General features: G+C 43.3%; 1 protein-coding gene across 2 annotated transcripts in view; it reads left to right on the top strand.

Annotated features, from left to right (window-relative positions):
- Window positions 1-20,511, top strand: part of CNGA3 (cyclic nucleotide gated channel subunit alpha 3) — a 35,698-nt gene extending 15,187 nt beyond the window's left edge. The window contains exons 2-9 of one of the 2 annotated variants that reach the window (XM_083437823.1): window positions 4,326-4,460; window positions 5,403-5,522; window positions 7,329-7,499; window positions 10,085-10,138; window positions 12,256-12,390; window positions 14,615-14,722; window positions 15,758-15,864; window positions 17,413-20,511. In XM_083437823.1, the coding sequence (XP_083293949.1) occupies window positions 4,357-4,460; window positions 5,403-5,522; window positions 7,329-7,499; window positions 10,085-10,138; window positions 12,256-12,390; window positions 14,615-14,722; window positions 15,758-15,864; window positions 17,413-18,815 (2,202 nt within the window). In that variant the 5' untranslated portion in view covers window positions 4,326-4,356 and the 3' untranslated portion in view covers window positions 18,816-20,511. The remainder of the gene's footprint in view (window positions 1-4,325; window positions 4,461-5,402; window positions 5,523-7,328; window positions 7,500-10,084; window positions 10,139-12,255; window positions 12,391-14,614; window positions 14,723-15,757; window positions 15,865-17,412) is intronic. The other variant, XM_083437822.1, reaches the window with a different exon arrangement.
- The last annotated feature ends 2,361 nt before the right edge of the window (window positions 20,512-22,872 follow it).

Raw genomic sequence — 22,872 nt, 5'->3', positions numbered from 1 at the left:
TTCTCTGATAAAAATAGGGAAGTCCTAAATAATAATAATAATAATAATAATAATAATAATAATAATAATATACCCCACCCATCTGATTGGGTTTCCCCAGCCATTCTGGGTGGTTTACAGCATATATAATGACATAATAAAACATTAAACATTTAGAAACGTCCTTATACAAGGCTGCCTTCAGATGTCTTCTAAAGGTTGTATAGTTACTTATTTCCTTGGGTTGCGGGGTCACATAACTCCATAGCTTCCAACATTTCTCTGATGAAAATGGGGACATCCTAAGGAAAAGCGGGACATTCCGGTATCAAATCAGAAACCTGGGTGGTTTCTGTAAATCCGGGACTGTCTCTGGAAAACAGGGAGAGTTGAATGCTCTGTTTCTCAGGTATGTGGTCTGAGCTGCAGTCCGAGGTATCTTTGGTCGAAAAGCTGGGAAACCTTTCACTGCCTCTTGAAGCCGTTCTTATGTTGACATTCTATAAATTACGTGGGATCTGTATTATGAGACACGGCACATTGTTTTCTGAAAGGTGAGCAGCAGGTTTTACGAAGCAAGTCTTTCATTTTCAGCAAGGCCAGTGATGCTGCCTAATTTCCTTACAGGTACTTGGGCTTTTGCCTAGCCTTTCTCCAAATTCAACGGATGTTACAGAAAATAGAAGTGATTGATGTGCAGCAATTGATCTGCAGAGTTTAGGGGGTGATGCGCTGATTTGCCTTGACATGCTGAGTCACTGTCTGTTGATGCCATCATGGAGTCTTTGAATAGTTGCCTTTTTCTTTAGCCTACATGACTAACTGCAGTTAAAGATGGGAGAGGATTTCATTCGATCGGTGTTTTTAAACACGCTGATTTAATTCACACCTCTTGGTCTAAGACACAGATTGGAAAGTAATTATCCTTCAGAGTACGCACTTCTGCAGAACTTTACAGTACAGTTCTCTGCTCAGGAAGAGAATGTGTAATTTTATTTTATTCATTGCATATTTTAGGATAAAATACATTTAGAAAGGCATACGTTGAGATGAAATATGTATTGAAATGGTATTTTGAAATAAAACATTTAAATGTTCATATGGATTTCAAAGTTATTATTATCACAGTTAAATGTGGAGACACCAGATGGGATCGATTTATGACTGAATATGTGAGAAACAGATCCAGACTGGAAACTGATCGATCTATCTGTATTTAGAGGCAGTCCTAAATGTGTGTCTTTATAATAATGACATACCTTCCATTGTAAACTGTGCACAGTACTTCAATGGAGCAAAATTTAGTGATCCAGCTTATTCAAGCTGAATAATTTAAGGCAATGGAAGACTAATGCAGATGTTGTACTTCTAGAACGGAAAGTTTGCACAAGAATTGATATTTGTGCTGGCCGCTTTAAATGTAAACATTGCTTCCTGATCAGGAGGTCCTAAGCCAGGCTTCCTCAACCTCGGCCCTCCAGATGTTTTGAGACTACAATTCCCAACATCCCTGACCACTGGTCCTGCTAGCTAGGGATCATGGGAGTTGTCGGCCAAAAACATCTGGAGGGCCGAGGTTGAGGAAGCCTGCCCTAAGCTACTGAAGGTAATGGGGCACTTTATATGTCCAGCTGTCCTTTGTCAACAACAATTTGTTGCTGTTTTTTGTGTTGAATATATGCTATATGGTAATTTATGGACCTAATAGGTATCTAAAGCCATTTGCACATAACAAAATATGTATTACTTACAATCATCACAGGAGCCTACACAACACAAAACACTGTTGCTGTATGTAGTTTTTATTTTATTTGTTATTTTATTTTATTTTATTTTATCTTACATTTTGGAAATGTACATCCAGCTTTTCCCCCTTTAATTTTTTAAAGAGAGTGGGGCCCTAAGCTATAGCTTGTTTAGCTTATACGTAAATCCGGCACTGTTCCTGGTCAGCTGGTCATGTGGAGGCAATACCATGCATAGGCTTCTGCTTCAGCATGTCATAAAAAGCTCAGTTGTTTACGTTATGCAGCAGGAGAACCTATGACCCTCCATCAGCCCCAGCCAGTGTGGCAAATACAAGGGATGATGGGAGTTGTAGTTCAATAACATATGGAGGGCCATGGGTGTCCCGCCCTTGTTCTGTAGACCATGAGACTGCTGATTCAGCACTGGATTCCATGATGACGCTAAAATAATTTTATTAAAGATTTTATTGGTTTATGAAAGTACAGTGGTACCTCGCAAGACGAATGCCTCGCAAGACGAAAAACTCGCAAGACAAAAGAGGTTTTTGTTTTTTGAGTTGCTTCGCAAGATGAATTTCCCTATGGGCTTGCTTCGCAAGATGAAAACGTCTTGCGCCTTTTTCTTAAAACCGTCAATGCATTCCTATGGGAAACTGTGCTTCGCAAGACGAAAAATTCACAAGACGAAAAAACTCGCAGAACGAATTAATTTCGTCTTGTGAGGCACCACTGTATGTGCATTGTCTCTTTTTCAGGTTGCAAAGTCTTTTCTACAGATCTGTTACATTCGATAGGAGATTTTAGTATTGTACCCCTTTTTATAGAAAACACACAGATATGAAAACAGAGACAACAAACGAAGCTTAGCTAGAGGCAGCAATGCTTCTGAATATCAGTTGCTGGAAGCAGCAGGAGAGGGGAGAACATTTTGCGTGTGCTTGGGTTGCGCTTGCAGATTTCCCGCTGAGGCATCTGGTTGGCCAGCGTGAGAATGGGATGCTGGACTAGATGAGCTCCTCTTATCTTCTTATGTCTGGCTTTATACAGCGGCCTTATTTTAAGGGTATCAGTGAGGCAAAGATCACCAAACATACATATCACAATATCACAAAGTAGCCCAAGTCAGGTTGGAGCTGGGTGTTTGGAAGGTAGTACATCGTCAGCCTGTTTTGTTCCAGCAATGATGACTTTAAATATGCTTCTGGCTGTAAACTGGAGTAGAAATCTGGATCCAGATAGATGGGACTCTCAAGTCCCCCAGATCACTTTGACAGGTAGCTAGGACCTCTCAAACTGCCAATCACCCATGACATCTGATTATATAATGTCAAGGGAAGGAATTGGCAGCTTGCTCTAAATGTGCTCCCTGTTCTTTATATGCACAGCCTTTTTCTGTTGCTCTGCATTGCCTAATTTTGAAAAATGTTAGCCTTTGGCTGCAAAGGAAATACCAGGGTATGCTCTTGATTCTTCTTGCTTTGGGCCACAGTTTTAAGGGTTAAGCTATCAATGATGTCACATATATGGTGTCCAGCCTGGTGGTGGACCAAACTGCAAGGTCCATTGGGACCTGTTAGGCCCAAAGGCTGGAGGTTCCCCACCACTGGTCTAAGTCAAGGTATTTTTTTAAATGCTTTGAAGCCACGCATGGCTTGGGACCTTCATACCCTCCTGACACTGCCTCTCCACTTCTGGATCACTGTTGCCATCTTTGTGATGTGTTTGGATAATGATGGCCATAAAATGAGGGTTTTCTCGATATTGACCCATGTTTGTGGAATTTTCTTTCTGCAGAGGTGTGGGAAGATACTCTTCTGATGGTTTCTGGGAGGAGCATAAGCCTCTTCCAACAGGGTTTTGGTTGACAAAATTGCCCTTTCCTTCATTTCTTGTGGCTGTTTTCCTGTTGTTACTGAGTAATGTTAATATTACATTGCTGGTGTAGAATTGCAATTTGTGTTCTTCTAAGTCATTATTTATTTTCTTCACAGATGTGGAACATAACATTTTAAATAAATAAAACACATTAATTTGTGGAGGTCGAAGGCTCTTGCTTCGGTCCTGTAGAAATAAATGGGACAAATTCTTCATGTGACACAAGTCTCATTGGTTCGAATTGGACTAAAGAGTGATGGACTTATAGGGTAAAATCTGCACCGTACATTTGAGACATTCGCTCCTGGTTCTCTGCCTTCTGCCTGTTTTCTTAATCTCAGTCTTCTTGTTTGGTGCAAAAGTGGCCAGGGCCAGATGTAGTCCAACAACATCTGGAGGACATCAGGTCGTTTGCCTGTGTTCTGTGCAATAGGTCTATTGAAGAGCCAATAACTAGGTGAATGATAAAAAAAACCATGCATGGATATGTAATGGTATGATTAATGTCACTTCTAGTTTGCTGAGACGGCTGTCCTAAATGTTAGGGAGCAAAGTCCCTTTGAACTTTGGGAATGACTTCTGAGCAAAACAAAGCCACGATTTCTCTGTATAAGTTCCCCGTCTCCTTTTGGTCTTTTTATTCTGTTGATTTTTTTAAAAAAAGAACTTTAAAGTCTCTTCTCTGCAATGCAGGATTCACAATGCATTCTTTGTGTATTTCAGGTACGGTTTGGAGGCTGATATGTAAAGCAAAATGGCTAAAGTTGATACCTATCACTCCTGTCCTGCGATCCATAGGCTGTCTCTGAAGACTATCAACGATGACCCTGATGATAAGCTTGAAAATGGATTTACCAGGTAAACTCGGTTCTGTAATTCAACATAGCCTGACTCCCAAATAAAGCACAACCTGAAACCCAAATATTATGGGAATATAGTTCACAAGGGTTTCCAACATGGTGCCTATCGGCACAATAGTGTCCTTGAGGCCAATGCCTGCTGCTCAGAAAAACTCTGAGTCCCCTCCCCCACTCACTGCCCACTTGGTCATGAGAAGATGTCTCCTGGTATTCATTTGCTCTCTGCACACCCCACCACAGCCTCACTGTGCCTGGGCCCAGAAATGGCTACGTCAGATCATAAATACAAATGTCAGCCCACTAATTTACCTCGTCATGCACTCCTATGCAGGTTTACCTAGAAATAAGCCCCATTTAAATCCATAGGATGCATTCTACCCCACCTAAGTGTCGAACTGTAGCCTTAACAGTGCAATCCTAACCATGGCTGATCAGAAGTATTGGATTCAATGGGACTAGCTCCCAGATAAGTGGGTTCCCGTTTGCATTCTGAGCCATATAATGGATTTCCTCCTCTACCCTCGTCTCAGAATGGATTTTAGTATCTGTTGGTTTTTTTTAGCATGTGGGCTTTGATTCTGACTGGATTTCTACAGTCCCCCCCACCCCCACCCCCGGCTCACCTATTGTTTTCTGCCTTGACCGTCTAGGATGGGTCTGGCAGAAAATCTAATAGATGCGAAGACAATGCATCTGTCAGTAAGTTCCGTCTGGCAAAATTCTTGTGGACATCAAGCGATGCGGAACTGAGGCGGAAGATTATTAATGTGCTGCGTTTTTCATAACGTCACCCGTGACAGTAATAGCACTTGTGACTTCGGAAGGAATGCATGTTCCTCCACGGTTGTTGCCTAATTGGGAGAGCTGGAGGAATAGCAAGCGCACGTCAAATGGGGGCTAAATGTGCCGTTCTTTCGGGTTTTGCTCTTTGATTCTCAAGGACCCGCTCGCTGTGTGAGGAGGGCACGTCTCCCGAATTGCACAGAGTCATTTCCATGGAGACGGGCGGCCTGCCTGAATCTCGAAGAAGCTCGTTCTCAGGCAGCGGAGCGATGGCTAGGTAAGCTACATTTGGGAGATGGCATGGCAGTGACCTTGCAGGAGGTTAATGGGATCTTGCACTGGAAGCAAAGGGGCGGGGCGGGGCTGGCCAGCAAAAATGCCTAAGAAAGAAATTTTCGTTCATATCAAACTATTATAGAAGAAATGGACGATAAATTGATCACCATCTGAACTATTAGGATCATTGGAGCCAACCTCTAGGGGCCAATGGGTCTTTGCGCCCCCCAAAAATATTTGAGTGGGTCAGGCCACCCCAAAGTTGAAGAGCATTGCCATTCAAATGGTGTGTGTGCACTGCGTCATATGATTGACTGTGCTTAGTTTTCCCTCCCAATATTTTATTCAAGTTGGCACCCCTGATTAGTATTGGGGGCGTGCTGCATTGGGCGATTAAGGTGGTATTCGAAGCATGTTCTTTTTAGTTCCTTGAGAGAATGTAAATTTGAGAGTGAAATCTTGGTGAAACCTATTTCGGTTTTCTATCAGAAGTCACATTTTGTATTTGGCATAACTCCCACTTCAACAGTTTTCATGGGAGGTGGTGGGGAACCACAATCTTCTGAAAGGCCACCATGGGGCTTGTCTCAACACCAGCTAAAATGAGGCTGTGTGGAGCAGCACTAAGTCCTTGCAAAATGTTACCTTCTCTTCAATGTTTTGTTGATTGTGCGTCTGATGTATGAGAAAGCATCCAGCTTTGCAAATATTGGCACAAAAATGCTGGGTCCGTTCCCTTTAATCACCACGGGGGGGGGGGGGTTCTTTCTCCAGAATATAATTTGGACGAAAGCAAAATGTTCACCGTGCAACTTTGACAAAGAATTGTTACTCATCATGTAAGCGGTTTTAGGTTATGTGAAGGAGAGTGTTTTGTTATTGTTGTTGGAGAAACCCATGTTAGCAAAACCAGCTTTGTCTCTGCATTAATTGTGGGGAGAACACAGAGTGTAAAAGCTTTTCGTTGGCTTCCTTTGGACTTAATCCGTCCTATGAATACTTTAATAGCGCAAGGTTCAGCCACACATTTACATTATGGGACCAGCCCTACTTTTAGCCAGAGTGGGGAGGCCACCTTGGGCAGATGTTTTGGGGTGTCATGAAATGGTAGCAAATACTATTTATTATCTTTGTTGCCTAGGAAAGGGAGAAATCATGTAGGATTTTCTGGCTGCAGTGCCATAATAACTTGAATAGCCCTGGTTAGATGTGACAAATTATGCATATACCCCCCTGTGCACATATGTGTAATATTTACTTCAGATGTTGAAATTTAAAGATGTTTTATATTGAAGTGTAGACATCCACCTCATCAAATGGAAATACATCAAAATGGAAGGAGTGAGGTGTTGGTGCTGACCTTGAAAGCCCTAAACGGCCTTGGCCCCGTATACCTGAAAGAGTGTCTCCACTCCCATCTCTCAGCCTGGACACTGAGGTCCTCCTCTGAGGGTCTTCTGCTGGTTCCCTCACTGTGAGAAGCCAAGTTACAGGGAGTCAGGCAGAGGGCCTTCCCTGTTTTGGGAAGTTTTTAATGTTTGATGTTTTATTATGTTTTAATGTACGCTGCAAGCTTCCCAGAGTGGCTGGGGAAATCCAGCCAGATAGGAGGGGTATAAAATAATAGTAATAACAAATAATAATAGGTTCTGCACGCACCATGTGTTTAGATTGTGAAAGTTTCAAACAGACCTTCAATGACACAATTACAAGGGAATGCTAAGCTTAGGAAACCTTCTGAAGTATACAGTTGTTCACTTTCTCTTCGTCAGTTCGTACTGCCTAACTGTTCCCTCCATCCTTTCAGGTTATCATGGTTCATCTTATCACTGCGATCCTGGGCCAGGAGGAACTTGCATCATGAAGACCAAAGGCCAGATTCCTTTCTTGAGCGAATCCGAGGGCCAGAGCTCAAAGACATTCCCAGTAGAGATAGCAACACTCAGCTGAACTACGACGAGGCGGATGGACTGAAAAAGTAAGAGGATACAGCTTCTGTGGGAAGATATTTGCTTGGAACATTGTGTTTACAGAGGAAGAATGATGCTGCCTGTGGCAGAGGGATACTTAGTGCAAGTGCTTTTCTCCTAGGAAAAAAGGTGTCAGTACTCACCATGCAAGGGAGGATTCTCGGACTCTACCAGAGCATTGTGCCTCCTTTCCTAAGCTGGGAAGAAGCTTCCTGGACTTTGGGAAGGAGCTACGAGGCTCTGATTTCGGAAGAAAAAGCACTGCTTAGTGCAGTACTGATAGGTACTGAATACTGTATGGGAAAACTTTGGCCCTCCAAATGTTTTTAGGTTCCAACTCCCATCATCCCTGACCACCGGCCATGCTGGCTGGGGCTGATGGGAGTTGGAGTCCAGCATCCTCTGGAGGACCAGAGCTTCCTTGGCCCTGCTGTAAACAATCCCAAAAATTAATTGGAAGTCTCACCATTAGCTTTAATGCATTGTGACTTGCACCTGTCATGTATAAGGGCTACAAGTCTATAGCAATAGTTTTCGGTGAATGTACCCATTCAGTCATACTCCTGATCATGTAGATTTATGGCTGGATCCTTTCTATGACTTCCGCCCCAGGCTTCCAGACTGAACTTGGTTGCCCATGTTGAAATATGGATGGTCTGCAATGCATGGCAAACAGAGCTGTTTACTCAATCTTCCATATTTCACACCAGGGCTGAGCAACCTGTGACCGTGCAGATGCTGCTGGCTGCAAATCCCATAATCCCTGCCCTTTGACACTGCTGGCTATAACTGATTGGACTTGCAGTATCTGAAGGACCACAGGTTCCCCAGTCCTGTTTGATGCCAAATGAAACCAAACTTCTGCAGTGAGAATAACAATGCAGATTAAATAAAGTTGCAGAGATTTGCCTCTTTGGCAAAAATGACCATACGCCCAAGATTCACCCCCCCCCAAGCTCACACTGTTGGGCAGGAAACAATGCGTGGAAAGTGAGAAAGGAAGGGCATAGAGGCTGGGATCTGACCATTGGTAGAATTGAGGGAGGAGAGAATTGAAGCTGGTGGGGAGAAAATGAGGACAGGACACAGCACAGGAAGCTGCATTGTCCCAAGTCAGACCATTGGTTCATCTTCTTTGGTATTGTCTGCACTGACTGACAGCAGCTCTTCAGAGTTTCCCAACCCTACCAGGAGATGACAGCAATTGAACCTGAGATTTTCTGGGTGCATATAATGTGCACTACCAACCCATGCAAACCCTCCTTCTCCAGCAGCCTTGTCCATTGACATTGGAACCTTGCCCGGGCCTCTGTGGTGTCTCAGCTTTCCCCCAATATTGCTTATTTAGGTTTTCAACTTTTTCTCGCCCCTTGGACTACCCAATCAGAAGCGAGTCCTTAGAATGCTGCATTGTGTGGCACAGGGACGCAGAGTCTGTGACCCTCCCCATGCTCTTGGCTTCCATCTCCCATCAGCCCCAGCTAGTGTGGTCCATTGTGAGGAATGATGGGAGTTGTAGTCCAACAGCGTCTGGAAGGTCACATTCCTGGTGCAGTAGATACCACAGAATGTGCTCGGGGCTGGCTGTTTGTCAGGTCCCTGAGCTTGTAGAATGTCTACACCTTATTCAGTCAAGGAGATATTTCTAAATGTTTGCTCTGTGTGTTGACGGTATTTAACCGTTTTAAGTAGTAGCCCGTGGACGATTAAAAGAGGGCATAGAATATTAGAACTGTAGAGTTGGAAGGGGCCACGAGGGCTGTCCAGTCAAGGCCCTGCAATGCAGGAATCTTTTGCCCAGCTTGGGGTTCAACCTTACAACCCTGAGATTATGAGTCTCGTGCTCTACCAACCAAGCTGTGATACCCCAGTAATCTGTGTTCTGTGTATCTATCACTATCTGCTGTTGATTACAAGGTTTCAGGGACCAATCTGGGTGCTCCTTAACTGCAGGCTTCGTATGTTCACTTCATTTTAGAATTGTGAGTCTCCACCTATCACAGGCAGGGAATCAAAAGCGTGCATCACTGATGCAACCGCGATGTCCCTCCCTCCCCCAAATGATAAGCGTTGAACCTGGGCTCTCCAATAGAGAGCATTCCCCTTCCTTTGAAGTTCCAGATTTGCAGCGTTCCAGCCATGTCTCTGCTCTGCCGCGGTGTTTGCAGCAGCAGTAAATATGCCTGTTTTCTGCCAAGCCAGTCTTGGCACCGCTGCTGCGAGGATGACTGGAACGGCTTGAGGAACACTTAAGAGTCGCAGCCAAACGGGTGCTATAAATAGCTGGATCCTCCACCGTCGAGCATTAGGACGCCTGAGACCAGGCTAAAGTGCTTCAAGCACCAGGCATGGCCACAAACGTGTGTGAGCTGCACGTGAACATGGGTGCCCGGTGCCCTGGATAGTTACGCAAAGGAGCTTAGTGCTGCGGTCAAAGTTGACCTCCTTAATCTTGTCAGAATCTGGGAAGGCCTAACAGTGCAATGAATGATGGAGGTAAAGATAGTTGCACACAGTGACCAATGTATTAAATGATGCTTTCTGCATTGCTCTTTTATTCACCCATGCATTTGTTAATTTTAACTCACTGTAGTCAATGGGCTCTGGCCAGATTTAACATCAACTATTCCAACAACACCAATGAAGAGTAAGTATGTAGATGATCTGTGGCTTGCCTAGTCCCTCCCCACTGCTGCAAAACATGCTCCTCACAACTGTAGATCAATTGTCCTCCCCCCCCCCCCTTTTTAAACCCTATGTCAGCTGCCATGCTTTTGTGGAAAATCTCTTCCTTGTAGATGATAATCTATCCCTTTCCTTCTGGTTAGTGATGCTGCTACTGTAGTTGGGAATTTACACACTATAGTATTTTGGGGGCGGGAACCCCATGCCCTTGTATTTATAGCCTTACTTCGAATCGTAGCCTCCTGGCTGATTTTGTGGAGCTTTTCCCATGTAAATTCATAGATAAAATCTGTCCATTCTTTTAAGTGGGCTGTGTTTTGACATAACACTGGACTCACACCACATTTAAGCAAACTGGCTGATGTGTGAGCTGTGCATTTGGTGTCACACTCCTCATTTCACTCATTTCTTAGTTCTGTGGGAAAACAAGCCACTTGGCTTGGTATTAAATCTAAACCTGGGCTCGTAGTTTGTTTCTCTCCAAACAAACCATGATCTGGAGCCAAGGTTTCACCCTTGGCTTCTCGATCATGGATTGTTTGTGAGAAGCAAACCATCAGTACTGGTTTGGATGATATGGAAGCCAAGTCAGCTGCTCTGTAGTTTGTTTCACCACACAACTTAGAGGAGGAACAAAGTGGGAGTGCATGAGCTGTGTGTATCAGTGTGCAGCTCATGCTCAGGCTAACTTGCTTAACTATCAGGAATGTGGCTCCTCTCTGCTGTGTGGGCCTCTGAGCAGCTGTCCCCCTCTCTCATAGCACCTGCATTGCTCAAACAAACCATAGTGCTGTTTGTCATGTCATCTGAACCCAGACCACAGCTTGTTTCGAACAAAAGCTCAAGAGACATGCCAGAAAAATGTCAAGGACAAACCATAGTTTATTTATAGGTTACCGCTCAAGCATTGTTTGAAACCAAGAATAGCCTTGGTTTGGACAACATGACAAGCAATCCTGTGTTTTGGTTGAGCTGCATGGGGCAGACAATGAACCCACCTGGCAGTGGGAAAGTACTTCCATGGGTAAGCCTGTTTTAAAACTGTGGCTTATTGTTATGTTTGTGCCAGGCCTAAGCCTCTCTCTCAACATCTCTTTCATGTTTAATATTGTGTCTTTTAGTTTGAGTAATCCAGGATGCTTTAAGGCAGACTGGATTTTCCTGGTATTTATCCTCAATCACATACAAAATAGTCTTGTAAAAGGTAAAAGTAACGTTTACTCGCTCAGAATACACGTTGCAGAATAACAGATGGTATATCAGTTACGAAGTCTAGCTTAAAAGGGAGTCTGATCATGGAGCTCGGATTTAGCAGATGTCACCGAAGAGAGGAAGAGAATGTGCCCAGGCAGGGAGGAGAATATATCAGTACACCTTCCCCCTGTTAGAGCACAGCAGGTGGGTCTCTCACAGAGTCCTCTCTAGCAAACCTACAGGAAGACTCTGTGAGCTTCAGCTCCTATCATGTGCCTATCTAGCGAAACATGAAATGTTGGTTTGACTGCATGTTAAATATCCCACATATGGCTTCATAATTGTCAGAGAAGTAGGTTGGGCAGGGAACAATCTTCAGGCACTATTCATTTCAGCTGGGCAGGCATTCTTGGTTTAATGATAGGAGTCTTACAGCCGCTCTCAAGAAAGAAACAGCACCACGTACTATCTAGGTAATGGTGCAGAGGGACAACTTGACACAAACTCTCTATAGAGATTTCTTATACTTCATCAGACTTTATTTCCCTACCCTACCCCAAAGAAAGCTGTCAGAATGATTCCTTAGCACACCGGGCCAAATAGATAAATTCTGGGCTGTTGTGTGAAAGATTTATTGCTGGCAAATGTATAAAGTGTGTACTAAGCTCTTTCAAAATCAGCCACATTTTGTGTGTGTGTGTGGTGTTGCGTTCCTGATATCCACCAACTATTGTGATGTGCACAATATTTTGTATTAAACCATGCAAGTAGCCATTCGGGTAAACATTAGACTGGCCTCCTCTAGTCTTCCTGAACCTGCTCCCTGCTTGCTAGCTGATGAGCCAACCACGTTTTGCTAAGTCTGTTGCACACTGTGTTATGCAGAAAGAAGGAAGAAAAGAAAGATGTTAAGGAGGAGAAAAAGGAGGAAAAGAAAGAGGAGAAAAAGGAGGAAAAGAAAGAGGAGAAAAAGGATGACAAAAAAGATGATAAAAAGGATGATAAAAAGAAGGAAGAAGAGTAAGTATAAATTAGGAGAACTGCATCTTTACAACACACTTCCTGCTCTGTACAGAATTGAATGGTATAATCAACTAACTACTCCTGAGTCGTTTAGCTCTTGAGTGATTGTCGTGTCGAAACCTACAATTGGCTTTGGCTCTGGAATATTCAAACAGTGCATTCTAGAATGCTGCAGCCACTCAGGGAACCTGCCACGACTTACAGAGAATTAGGGCCACCTTTCCCGGAACGTTGCGCAAACATGGGATAACTTTGGCACCTATGCAGAAACATTGCAGCCATCATTTGGTGCTGAGAGCTCCTTTTACAGGTGACAGCAGCATGATGTGAGCTGGTCCCCTGTGCATTTTCCACACCATGTTGTCTTCCTGTATAAAGGCTTGCAGCTCTGAGTGTTAGGGCAAAACTCCTGTGACTGACCCCGTCCACATGGCCACAGACCTTTTTAAACAGAAAGTAACAGCACTGCTGTAAGATGAATTCCCAAAAATATGTAAACATATAAAGGATATGCAAGTCAGGCTTGGCAAAGCCTGTGTTTTCTGGTTGTCCCCTTAGAGCAGTTTAAGAAAGTGTTGACCTCATTTTCCCTCCTCTCCCCACTTGTTGGTTCCTTGGCACATTGGCCAGTTAGGGCAGCAAAACAAGCTGTGTGGGCGAGAGAGGAATGAATTGCAGCAGTCTTTGGTAGGCTGCTGCGCTCCAAATGAATTGGACTACAACTTCCACCCTCCCCTGCCAGGAGGGTACCAAGTTGGCAAAGGTTGTACTACAGGAAGGAAGCTCCTGCTAACCCTACCCTTTGCACACAACTGGCCACAGTGGCCGGAGGATTTGGCACATTCAGGTTTGATAGCTGAAGCTTCCAATACTAAGGTCATGTTTACTGCTAGCGTGAACAGATGGGACGCCATTGATATAGCCGCTAAACCTATGTGCACTTCTATGAAGCGCAAGGCTGTGCATGCATTCTTGGCGATAAATGGATCCCACGGACTTCAACAAGACTGCCTTGGAAGGAAACGTGCCTAGCATGGCAGCCTTGCAGTTCAATCCTACGCAGCTTTACTCAGCCGTGGGATTTGCGCTTTGGGTCACTACCTAAGCTTGTGCCCACCGATGAGGATCAACTTCCTTGCAACACCATGTCGAGGAAGGTTGGAAAGAAATAGAACGCTCAAAAGGCAAAGTAGATAATTGATTCCAAGAAGTGTGTTGCAAAGATTGCATCTCAATTACGCTACTGATGTGAGAAAACGAAGCAACAATAGTGGTAGTTGTGTACTTTGCGTGCTGTAGACTTGTAGTAATAGTACCTGCTGCCGTACTGTGATAGTAGTGATTGTGCAGGTAGTGAAAGCTGGTTAAAAACAAGATGTCTCGCTTCGGCCCTGTTCTGCATTTACTGGCAAGGTTGTAAATGTAATGCTGATAGTTTGGTGAGCAAAGTCTTTCACATCTGTATGAGCCATCTGTTCGATACCCTGTTCAGTTCAAGCCTTAAGATGCTGTGAATGAAGCATCCTCAATTTAAGCACAGGATGAGACCACTTTAGCTGATGACAAGCACTGACTGATGGTCGGATCAGTTATACACCTGAGAAGTCCCAGACATGCCCTCTTTTGGGGGTCCTACCCAGGGAGAAATTTTACATTTTAAAGCAAATGTCCTGGATTTGGGGTTAAAATAAAAAAATAATAAATTGTGCATGGGCAGTTCTGGGTCTGGTTCTGGCTCTGGCAGTGGTGGCCCAGGATATAGCATGGGCGACTCAGGCTCAGCGGCGGAGCTATCAGGAGATTACCCTGAAAAAAACTCAACAACTTTTTGTGTCCAGATTTTGTACCTCTTGAAATATGGCGACCCTAAGATAAACTTGCTGATTGCAATTTATGAATGTATACGTGGGTGCCATGTTGGGCCATACCAGATGGACCAATGCTGGCTATAATGTATTTCTTTACAAAATTGCAGCCTTCAGCGTACTGGAAGTGGGATCTCTCTGGGACACAAGATGTGCCTGTGATCAATGGAATTTCATGTGCTCACACCTGCATATTCTTATTGCAATTATTTCATTTATTAAATTATATACAGCCCCCTCATCGCAAGATCTCAGGGCGATTCACAGATAAAATACAAGTTAGAACAACAACAACAACTAAAGCATTAAAACAAAAACAACAAAACAATAACCCCCCGCTTCCCCCTTCTTTTCAGGAAGAAGAAAGAGGTCTTTGTGATGGACCCTTCAAGCGATCTGTACTATAGGTGGTTGACCATCATTGCAACACCCGTATTCTATAACTGGTGTTTGATAGTGTGTAGGTGAGGATTATTCGTTGGTGGGTACTTCTGTTGTCATTGCCTGTTTCAATCCTTTGTCTTTACTACTGCGCACGTTAGATCTTCTTAAAAAACCACAGCAAATATTTGTATCTGAATGCAACGTTGGTTGATTTTCCTTTTCCCTACTCTTGTCCTGGTGTTTGGTTTTTTCCCCATTATCATTTTTATAGTGTTTATTTATTTATTTTTTTATTTATTGGCATTCTTTCTTCTGAGACAGTTGCGCAGATCGAAATGGTAGCAGTTTTCAAATCTGCTATATAAATAATACACATGAAACTGCTGACTATATATGAAATCATATGCCTACCTAGCTTGCTTTGAATGTCACTGTAGTTCATTTCCTTTTCTTTTCCTCTCAATTTAACGCAAGAGGCTACAACCTTGTTTTGCTTAATATAACCTTTCAGGCTAATTTTAAATATATTCATGTTTTATTAATATTTTCCCTCTCTTTTTGCGTGCCATTCACTTTCAACTCGCTCTGAAATCTGGAATGCCGGCCTAGCTATCTCTTGCTCATTAGATCCAGCTGTCTGCCTGTCTATCAGCAACTCTATTCAAGTGGTTTATATTAGCCCTACAATTCTATACTTTCATCGATACGCAGCTCTTTCTGAAGCAGGAACTACCTCCCTCCCCACCCCATCCTCATCTCATTTGCAGCAATCTCTTGCCACTTGTAACAACCTGTCACCGCCATCTGGTGGGCTGAGTAGACCTGCAGTTCACAGATCATGAATTATATTTTGAATAGGCTGCGCCCTTGCGCAGCTTTTCTTGGATTATTTGCTCAGTGCAGTTCCGCTAAATTGATTTCTGCTCTCCACTTTCCTTACCAGTATCAGGAAGATAAGCACAGGGAGAATTACAACCTCAGAGAATATATGGGAGATGAAAGCAAGAGATGTTTTAACGTAAAGTTGAACGTGTGGTTTGCTCTCCCCCAGTGCAACCTGCCTTGAACCGGTTGTTAGCTCTCAGCAAATCTTCCATTCCTTTCTGTTTGTTTAGAGCCTGTTTTGATGAGCTTCAACTGGAACACATTACACTTTGGCTGATCTTGGACTATTCCTCTGATGTCATCTATGTCCTGGACACATTTGTCAGGTACAGAACAGGTGAGTTGTTTGAGCAGTTTCCAATAATAATAATAATAATAATAATAATAATTTTTATTTATATCCCGCCCTCCCCAGCCGAAGCCGGGCTCAGGGCGGCTAACAACAATAAAACACAACACAACACAACACTCTAAAATCATTCATTATAAAATTAATTCAAATCAAACCAATGGCAACCATTGAGCCAGAGCTCCGCGAAGATTGCCGAAGGAGGGAGTCAGGCTGTGCCCTGGCCAAAGGCCTGGTGGAACAACTCTGTCTTGCAGGCCCTGCGGAAATATGTCAAGTCCCGCAGGGCCCTAGTCTCTTGTGACAGAGTGTTCCACCAGATCGGAGCCACAGCCGAAAAAGCCCTGGCTCTAGTTGAGGCCAGCCTAACCTCTATGTGGCCTGGGACCTTCAAGATGTTTTTATTTGAAGATCGTAAGTTTCTCTGTGGGACATACCAGGAGAGGCGGTCCCATAAGTACGAGGGTCCTAGGCCGTATAGGGCTTTAAAGGTTAAAACCAGCACCTTAAACCTGATCCTGTACTCCACCAGGAGCCAGTGCAGCTGGTATAGCACTGGGTGAATGTGATCTTGCAGCGAGGACCCTGTAAGGAGTCTCGCTGCAGCATTCTGCACCCGCTGGAGTTTCTGGGTCAGTCTCAAGGGCAGCCCCACGTACAGCAAATCACACCATGAATGGCAGCAGATTCTGTCTGTCTGCGTGAATCTGGACTCAGTTAAATTAGGGGGGTGGGATTCATGCTGGCTTTGCCTCAGTTATGTTCCCAGATGTTTATTTTTGTCATCTTGGGCCAATCAAGAACCCTTGCTTTGCTTTTACTGCCAAAATGAAGTCTAGATGTGAGCAGAAAGGACTTGAGCATCCTGCTGCAGCCCCCTGTGTACTCTCAAAACCTGCTCTGTACAGCTGAGGGACCCTTCAGATTTTGGGGGTGCAAAGGAAGGAAGGGGAAGGAGAGAGAGGTGAAGTTCTGTTGCGTGAGCAGAAATCTGCTCATGCAATGTTGGATTCTCCCCGCTGATGTTAAGATGAGCACTATATAAGATGAGTAATGTCATGTCTTACCATTTTTGTGTTTACCACCCTGGGGTCTTTGGGGAAGGAGAGCAGGATAGAAATTTAATAAATGAAATGAATGTGGCAATGGTCATACCTCAGAAGTTGAACAGAATCTGTTGAACAGAATCTGTTCCGGAAGTCTGTTTGACTTCCGAAACGTTCGACTTCCAAAGTGCGGAAGCCCCGTCGGATGTTCTGCTTCCAAAAGAACATTCAAAAACCGGAACATTCACTTCTGGTTTTTGATTGTTTGGGAGCTGGAATGTTCGACTCCCAAGGCGTTCAGGAGCCGAGGTACAACTGTATTTTATTTATTTCAATAAATATTGAAGGCAAAACAATATTTTGCTATAGATGGTCACAAAACAGTTAAAATATTGAAAATAAATATATTTGAAAACCCATGAGCAGCTTTCTGGGGTAGACAGTTCTGCTTAAGCAATCTCTTGCCTTCTCTGTCCTTTTGCTTTTTCAGGATTCCTGGAACAAGGACTACTAGTTCGCGATGAAAAAAAGTTAAGACTGAATTATCAATCTACTACGCAGTTCAAGCTGGACTTGCTCTCTCTTGTCCCAACAGACTTGGGCTATTTTAAATTTGGGGTTAACTATCCTGAGCTGCGCTTTAATCGGCTGCTGAGAATTGCTAGGCTATTTGAGTTTTTTGACCGTACAGAAACGAGAACAAACTACCCAAACATGTTTCGAATTGGAAACCTTGTCTTGTACATTCTTATCATTATCCACTGGAATGCATGCATATTTTTTGCTATTTCCAAGCAGATTGGATTTGGAACAGACACCTGGGTCTATCCCAATATATCCCACCCAGAACATGGACGTCTCTCCAGGAAATACATTTACAGTTTATATTGGTCAACATTGACATTGACAACCATTGGCGAGACTCCACCTCCTGTGAAAGATGTAGAGTATCTGTTTGTGGTCATGGACTTTCTGGTTGGTGTGCTCATCTTTGCTACCATTGTCGGTAACGTAGGCTCAATGATCTCTAACATGAATGCCTCTAGGGCAGAGTTCCAGGCGAAGGTTGATTCTATCAAACAGTACTTGCAGTTCCGAAAAGTCACCAAAGACTTGGAAAACAGGGTTATTAAATGGTTTGATTACCTGTGGACCAACAAGAAAACGGTGGAAGAGAAAGAAGTTCTGAAGTACCTCCCTGATAAACTGAAGGCTGAAATTGCCATCAACGTCCACTTAGACACACTAAGGAAGGTACGCATCTTCCAAGACTGTGAAGCTGGACTCCTTATTGAGCTGGTGTTGAAGCTAAGACCCACGGTCTTCAGTCCTGGAGATTATATCTGCAAGAAAGGGGATATTGGAAGGGACATGTATATTATTAAAGAAGGGAAGCTGGCTGTCGTGGCTGATGATGGTGTGACCCAGTTTGTGGTCCTAAGTGATGGCAGCTACTTTGGAGAAATCAGCATCTTAAATATCAAAGGCAGCAAATCTGGCAACAGGAGGACAGCCAACATTAGAAGCATAGGCTATTCTGACCTGTTCTGCTTATCTAAAGATGACCTGATGGAAGCTCTCACTGAGTACCCTGATGCCAAAAAGGCACTAGAAGAAAAAGGACGGCAGATTTTGATGAAAGACAATTTGATTGATGAGGAAGCAGCTAAAGCAGGAGCAGATCCCAAAGACCTGGAGGAGAAAATAGAAAAGCTGGAAGCTGCCCTAGACATTCTTCAGACCAGGTTTGCTAGACTCCACGGAGAGTACACTGCGTCTCAAGCCAAAGTCAAGCAGAGACTTGTAAAAGTGGAGACAAAAGTGAAGAAGTTTGGAAGTGGTACGCTGTCAGGTGACGAGGGTGAAAAACCACAGGAAGAGAAAAAGAATTAAGTGGGCACTTTGAACATCTTCATTCAGCTCAGAATATTGTATCAGAGAAGAGATATGCACATGAAAATATGTAAACAAGGCTATTTTTATATGGACCCAAATCAATGGCATTTGTAGCATTTTTAACTGAAGCAATTGTCATGTAAATAGGAAATTCTTATGTTTTATGATATTTTTAGAAACAGTTCTTCACTTCCTTTTTGTTGTTGTTCATTTTGTATTGGTTACGGGTTTCTTATGAGTCATGATCAGACCTCCTTGATGGCAGAGAGTGTGCATGTCTGACTGCATTTGTCATTGATACCTTTCACTATGTATTTGGCACCAAGGAGGTCTTCTGTAAACTAATAACTTAGTGGACTGATCAAACAGATGCATACATATAAATAAGAACGCTACTTGCACCATTTCTGCTTTGAAATCATAGCAGCCTCCCGGTGAATATAATTTATCCATTTTCACATAAATTTATTCTACTCATTTTGTAGACACTAGACACTATATAGAACCATCTATATAGTACTTGCTGAATGTGGCATGTGTGAATGAGCTACTTGTATACTTATTTGTCACAAATCTCCAAATAGTAGTACTCACGATATTATTTGGTTGTTGGCAGGGCCTGACGGAGTTCTAATTTCTCTCCCTCAGAGAATTACAGATAGGCAAAATTGGAGCAGTAAGTAGGGTTGCTGTGGAAGTGCCCTCTGGACTTTTGTTCAGACGTATAATATTCATTCCAGAACTGAGCTGAAAAGAAACCAGTTTCTCAGTTTTGCAGCAGAAACTGGTTGTGCACAGTGCTGATTGGCTGGTGCCTGTAACATCATGAATCCATACCCCCCCCCCCCCGTGGTTGTTTTTTTGTTTGGTTTAAAAAGGCAGTGAATGAAATTTTAACTGCACAAAGTGACTCTTTGAATAATAAGGCAGATAGATAGCCTTGAAGCATGGGCAAAGGGGACAAGACTGCACCACCAACGGCCACCACTTTCTGGGAATGTATAGTAATGAGAACAACCATGCTGCATTATTCTGACACTCAGCCCATATTCCTGGTACTCTTTCTCTGTTCATTGCCCCTAAATTTACTATTCACTTTGGTTTTTAACAAAATGCAGGATTTTTTGAGCTTTTCTGCACTGCTGACAGTCCTCTGTAGTTTCCTTGTCGTTTTTCTACTGTGCAGCAGAAGTCAGCAAGTCATACAATATTTGCAAGCCTTTACTGACAGGCAGCACTATAAGACAACTCAGCCATGTGAAATAAGTTCCCCCACATTCTTCTTTTCCCCTCTCTCTTCTCCATATTGATGCCATTCCTTACACCCCTTTCTACGCTAATACATAACAATGAAGCTGTTAAGCAGAGGAATGGTGATTTCCTCTCGTCTTGCCCTATTGCCTGTCAATTTCACAGCCATTGCATAAAAGTGTGTTCATTTTCTTCAGGCATGTCCTTTTACTGCTTCTAGGGGAAAGTTTTGTTTCCAGTAACCTGTAACAGGCTGTGAACTGTAAAAAAAGAAAAGAAAGAAAGTTAGAATGGGATGTAATTTATAAATCCATTTCTCATAATTAAAAGTGCAGCATGCATATTTAGTCAGAAGTATGTTCCAGTGGGTGGTATTCAACTAAGTTTTCCTCAGAGTAGACCTATTGGAATTAATGCAGCAAAAAAATTATTCAGAGTAGAGTCATTGAAATTAATGGCTGAATCTACTCTGAATAAATTTTTTGCTTGATACTGCCCCCCCCCCCCACACCTGTGAGTTGGATCCAATCTAAGTTAGTCGCACACAGTGCTATTTTTCCAGAAAAAGAGCTGCCGGAACTCACCATGAATACCACCCTTGTTCTCTTATAATGGCAATGACACCCACCTGAGAAGGGCTGGAACTGAGTTCCAGTGAGTGCTGGCTGGGGAAAAAAAGTCCCGGTTGCACATAGGTCCCATTGAGCTCAAAGTGAAAACTTAAACATGACTACAGTGGTACCTCGGGTTAAGTACTTAATTCATTCCGGAGGTCCATTCTTAACCTGAAACTGTTCTTAACCTGAAGCACCACTTTATCTAAAGGGGCCTCCCACTGCCGCTGCACTGCTGGAGCACGATTTCTGTTCTCATCCTGAAGCAAAGTTCTTAACCCAAGGTACTATTTCTGGGTTAGCGGAGTCTGTAACCTGAAGCGTATGTAACCTGAAGCGTATGTAACCCGAGGTACCACTGTAATTTAATTGCCATTGATTCAGTGCGACCCAACTGCAGTGAATCCAGGAGTAGAACCCAACTCTCAGTGTCTAACATGACGTCCTCCTAAATACAGTTGTTTAGAACTGCAGCCTGAGTTTGTTTGATGGTCTGAGATGGACCAAATGTAACTGTTAGAATTGTACCTCAAAGTTATGCATGGTACTGCCTCATGATGTGGAAAACATCAGAAGGAATGCTGGGTTGCTTTGATGCTGCTGCCTTGGCAGCCGCTAAGCGCTACTGAGGTGAAACATAACACAATCATGAGGAGCTGAGGTGACTTAAGGCAAAGGAATCACTCGCTTTAGTTGCGCACCTATGACAGAGGCAAGGTATCTGTGTCCTGTCAGGTGTTGTGGGATGTCAGCCCCAGCCAGAATATGTAAACAATAATACAAAATATGAAGTTATTAAAATGCATAAAATGTACGACTCATCCAAGTAGCCAACAATTAAATTCAAACCATGATTCTTAAGATGCTATCCGACTAAGGCATACTCAGAAAGGATCTGCTGATTTCAGCTGGTCTACTCCGAGTAGGACTTAATGCTGGCTGTCTCCCTTGTCATTTAGTGTATGTATGCTTGCATTTGCTGACAGAGCTGCATAAATGTTGTAGAAATTTTGAATTCAAACATGTCTATGATCCATAGTCAATGCAGGGCAACCACCACATGGAGGGGGCTTGAAATAACACCTGTGTGATGACCCCCCCCCGTCCTGATTTTGCAGTTGTGTAAAATCGTATAACCACCTTTTTTATTTGCAATGCCTACTCTGGCAGATTCCCCACAGTGAAATTGAGACATGCAGTTACAATCCTATACATGTGTCCACTGAGTTCTGTGGGATTTACACCCAGGTAAATGACAGTAGTATTGCAGTCACAGTATGTGATGATTTAAGTGTGAAACCTCTCCATATGTTACAGCCACTGTGTGGAACAATTATTCATAAATGGGCAAAGTCATTGGTAACACATACGGCTGGTCCAAAGAGGTCATCAGTGAAGAATGTTGTGGAAGGCCTCTGTCCCCTCATTGTATTACCAACTGTCCATCTTTAATCCTTCCTTTTCATGATCCAAGCTCTTTAAACCATCTGCAGTTTGAAGAAAATTGGACATTCCCACCACCTCCCGGTTTTGGTGCATCAGATTGGCTTTTCTTCCAAAATCCCTTGACAGTTTTTTCTTAAATGTATGACATTGACAAATAAACCATCAGTTCAGAACCCAGCAGCTCTGGTTCCCTTATTTGGCTCTTTAGAACCAACATATAATGAGCAGAAAAATCAGATTTTTAAAGCTTCTGAGAAAGAGAGCTAAGGCATAATCTGGAGAATATTCATGAATCCCAACGGGACTCTCAATAATTCAGGACAACACAGAATCCTGCGCTCATTTATGAACTCAGAAAGAATGGCTCAGGAACACACATGCTAAGAAGTCTTTTGGACATTACACTGAACCCTGAAGCTAAGTGGCAACTCAAGAAAAAATGCTACATAGGGAAGAAAATGAGGAGACAGGATACGGCGGCCGCTCTCAAATCATTCACATTTTCCCTTGCAAAACCAAGACTGAATCTGCCAGCTATGCTCGATTAGCTTGCCTTGCCTCTTGGCAAGTCTCTTTGTGGTCCATTAGGCTGGAATATAGGATTCTACTTAGCAGGCTTTCAGCTACTGAGACCACATGAGCCAGCTTTTCCGATCTTGTTAGGAATCCAAATAGACACAGTGCACCGCTGTGAACAGCCTCTCCTACTTGTACTAGCAAGTCTACATTGGCATATTCCAAAG

This window comes from Podarcis tiliguerta (assembly GCF_965153285.1).
Source record: "Podarcis tiliguerta genome assembly, chromosome: 4".
In the NCBI taxonomy this organism is placed as follows: domain Eukaryota; kingdom Metazoa; phylum Chordata; class Lepidosauria; order Squamata; family Lacertidae; genus Podarcis; species Podarcis tiliguerta.
This window is presented reverse-complemented; position numbering and strand designations above follow the sequence as displayed.